This window comes from Acanthopagrus latus, chromosome 23 (assembly GCF_904848185.1).
Source record: "Acanthopagrus latus isolate v.2019 chromosome 23, fAcaLat1.1, whole genome shotgun sequence".
In the NCBI taxonomy this organism is placed as follows: Eukaryota; Metazoa; Chordata; class Actinopteri; order Spariformes; family Sparidae; genus Acanthopagrus; species Acanthopagrus latus.
The window spans coordinates 16,931,263-16,933,825 of NC_051061.1; the positions used below are offsets into that span (position 1 = coordinate 16,931,263).

Genomic DNA, 2,563 nt, shown 5'->3' on the forward strand with positions numbered 1-2,563 from the left:
TGGTGTGGGTTACGCACTAATGATTGACGTTCGGACTGTCCAATCAGAAAATACTTCAAGCTTAGCAACAGCAAAGTTAGCCTCTCATCCAATCAACAAAGGGAGGTGTGGGCTCTATTGCGCTCACGATTCTGCCATTTGATTGGTTGAAAATCTCGTCAGTTGTAGTGGACTTGTGGGCCATGTAGTTCGGTGTGCGAGCCTCCGCCAGCGCTGCGACCGCGATTGAGACCACACGTCCCACAATGCACCAGGCGTTGCGAGCACCAGCATGCGCACGGCTAGAGGCGGAGCTGCTATATAAACACGAGCAGCCTCTTCTTGAGTAGCACACTGGACACTGTTGTGACGGCGGAACGTCGTCTCCGGGTGAACGACAACCCTGACAGCATCGAAACAGTTAATGGTAGTTAGCGACAGTTGCTCTGACAAACCCTTGGAGGAGCAACAAGTGTGGACTGCTCGGAAGTTTAGTTTTAATATACGAGAAGCCGTTAACTCAAACTTTCTTTAGTGATAACGGCTCATTCTGGAATAAGAACATTTTTGTCGAAATTAAGTTTTAAGTTTAGCGTCTTTTTTTTTTTTTTTTTTTAAACGAACTTTTGAAGCTCCATTTTTGAAGAGCGCGAAAATGATCTGAAGCGCGCCCGAAAAGGAGTCACCAGAGCGGATCAGCAAGGATGACAGAGCCGGCGGAGCAGACCCATCACCTGAAAACTTCAGGCAGCCCATCAGGTGGGATCAGCGGAGAACCTATGGAGCATCTCACAGCCAGCAGCCGTGCCGGACCACAGAACGGCGACAGGGGGCGGCAGAGAGACCAGAAACAGAGGCAGCGGGCGGAGAACTGCGAGGATATCAACACAGACAAGTTATGGCAAATGAAAGGCGGACAGAGGGGGGTGTGCCCTGCCTCAGCGGCCGGAAACGAGCTCCCAAAGTGCCCGAACGCAGCTCAAAACGATGCTCGGGCAACTGGAGACGGTCATCACACCTCGCACGGGAAGAACGGCGAAGACAGACAGCTGGAGGAGACTTTAAACCAGGGCCAGGAGGAGAGCTCGCTCATCGACTCCGACACCGGCTTGGATGCGCGTCTGGGCAAGAAGAGGCACCGGCGCAGGACCTCCAGGAAGAGGCGCAACTGGAAGCCTTACTACAAACTTTCCTGGGAGGAGAGGAAAGCCCTGGAGGAGAAGGAGACAGCCAGGGCTTCCAGGGTGAGAGAGGAGATGTTCGCCAAAGGGCTCCCGGTGGCGCCCTATAACACCACCCAGTTCCTGATGGACGAGCACGACCGAGAGGAGCCCGACCTCAACACCGAGACCGGGGTCAGGCGACCCTCGGGGGTGGGCGGCCGCATGGAGGACACGGGCAGCGAGGAGGAGTTCTTCGACGAGGAGGACGACGACGACGACGGCAGCGGCGGGGGCAGCGACGGTATCGGGAGACCCGGGAACGCGGGCGGGGAGTTTCTCCAGAGAGACTTTTCCGAGACCTACGAGATGTACCACGTCGAGAGCCTGCAGAATATGACCAAGCAGGAGCTGGTGCAGGAGTACCTGGAGCTGGAGAAGTGCATGTCCCGGCTGGAGGAGGAGAACAACCGGCTGAGGCGCGCCGTGGAGCCCGGGGGTCCGACCGTGGAGAGCTCCCTGGTGCGGCTCGGGGAGCTGGAGAAGGAGCTGGAGAGACTGAGGGCTCAGAACACGGAGCTCCTTCTGCAGAACCAGCCGAGCAAGGACAGGGGCCAGGTCGCTACCAATTAAAGGACATTTAAAACGCTTTCAAGAAGGTAAAAACATGGGACTACTGCATTTTTAAAAATAATTGTCATCGGTTTTCTGTAATCAGTTTTGTCATCTTGGCGAAGAAGTCCTCGCATTGCAATGCAATACTTGACGTTTCTTTTCTATTCGGACTGTAAAGGGTGTCCTGTTAATTTTCCTTTTTTGTTTTTTGTTTTTTTTTTTTCAAGAAAAAAAATGTAAATATTTCAAAATAAGATTCTTTTTCTAAAGAGAATGTATCTGACAAACACGAAAATACTTTGTTTCCCGGGTCAACTTCAACATATAATGTTCATTTTTTGTTTTCAATTTAAAAAAAACAAAACTCATCTGTTGTATTTCTCCCCCTTCAACAAACTGAATAACAAATCACAGCTGATCGGGCCAGCTTGCAGAGACTGTTTTGCAGAAGTCAGCTCCAGAGCGACCATTTTAACAGTTGTGTGTTAACATAAGTTCAAATAAAATTTTGAAATTCTGCTGTCATGTGTTGTAAAGCCTCCTCTAAAAAAGAAAAAAGAAGAAGAAACACACTCACACATACACACACACACACAGGAAGCGGCTGATCTGAGCTGCAGCATGAAACTACTGTATGTGGCTTTTGATCATTGTACAAATAATGATAAAGGTTTTACTTGTGAGGCTCCTCAAATGGGCCAGACAGACGACATCAGCGGGCTCTGAATAGGAAGAATACGCGGACTGGAGCCAGAGGAGCAGAAGAAGAAGGAGAAGAGGGGGGATGGGATTATGATGGAGATGCTCTT

At 50.6% G+C, this 2,563-nt stretch overlaps 1 protein-coding gene across 1 annotated transcript; it reads left to right on the plus strand.

Moving 5' to 3' along the window:
* The first annotated feature begins 236 nt into the window (after positions 1–236).
* Positions 237–2,279, plus strand: hexim1 (HEXIM P-TEFb complex subunit 1). The gene has a single exon (XM_037089927.1). It carries the CDS (start codon positions 684–686, stop codon positions 1,770–1,772), a length of 1,089 nt encoding a protein of 362 aa, XP_036945822.1. The 5' UTR covers positions 237–683; the 3' UTR covers positions 1,773–2,279.
* The last annotated feature ends 284 nt before the right edge of the window (positions 2,280–2,563 follow it).

What these genes read in the sequence shown, in the direction of transcription:
- hexim1 (XM_037089927.1), top strand. Translation starts at nt 684, where the DNA reads ATGACAGAGCCGGCGGAGCAGACCCATCACCTGAAAACTTCAGGCAGC.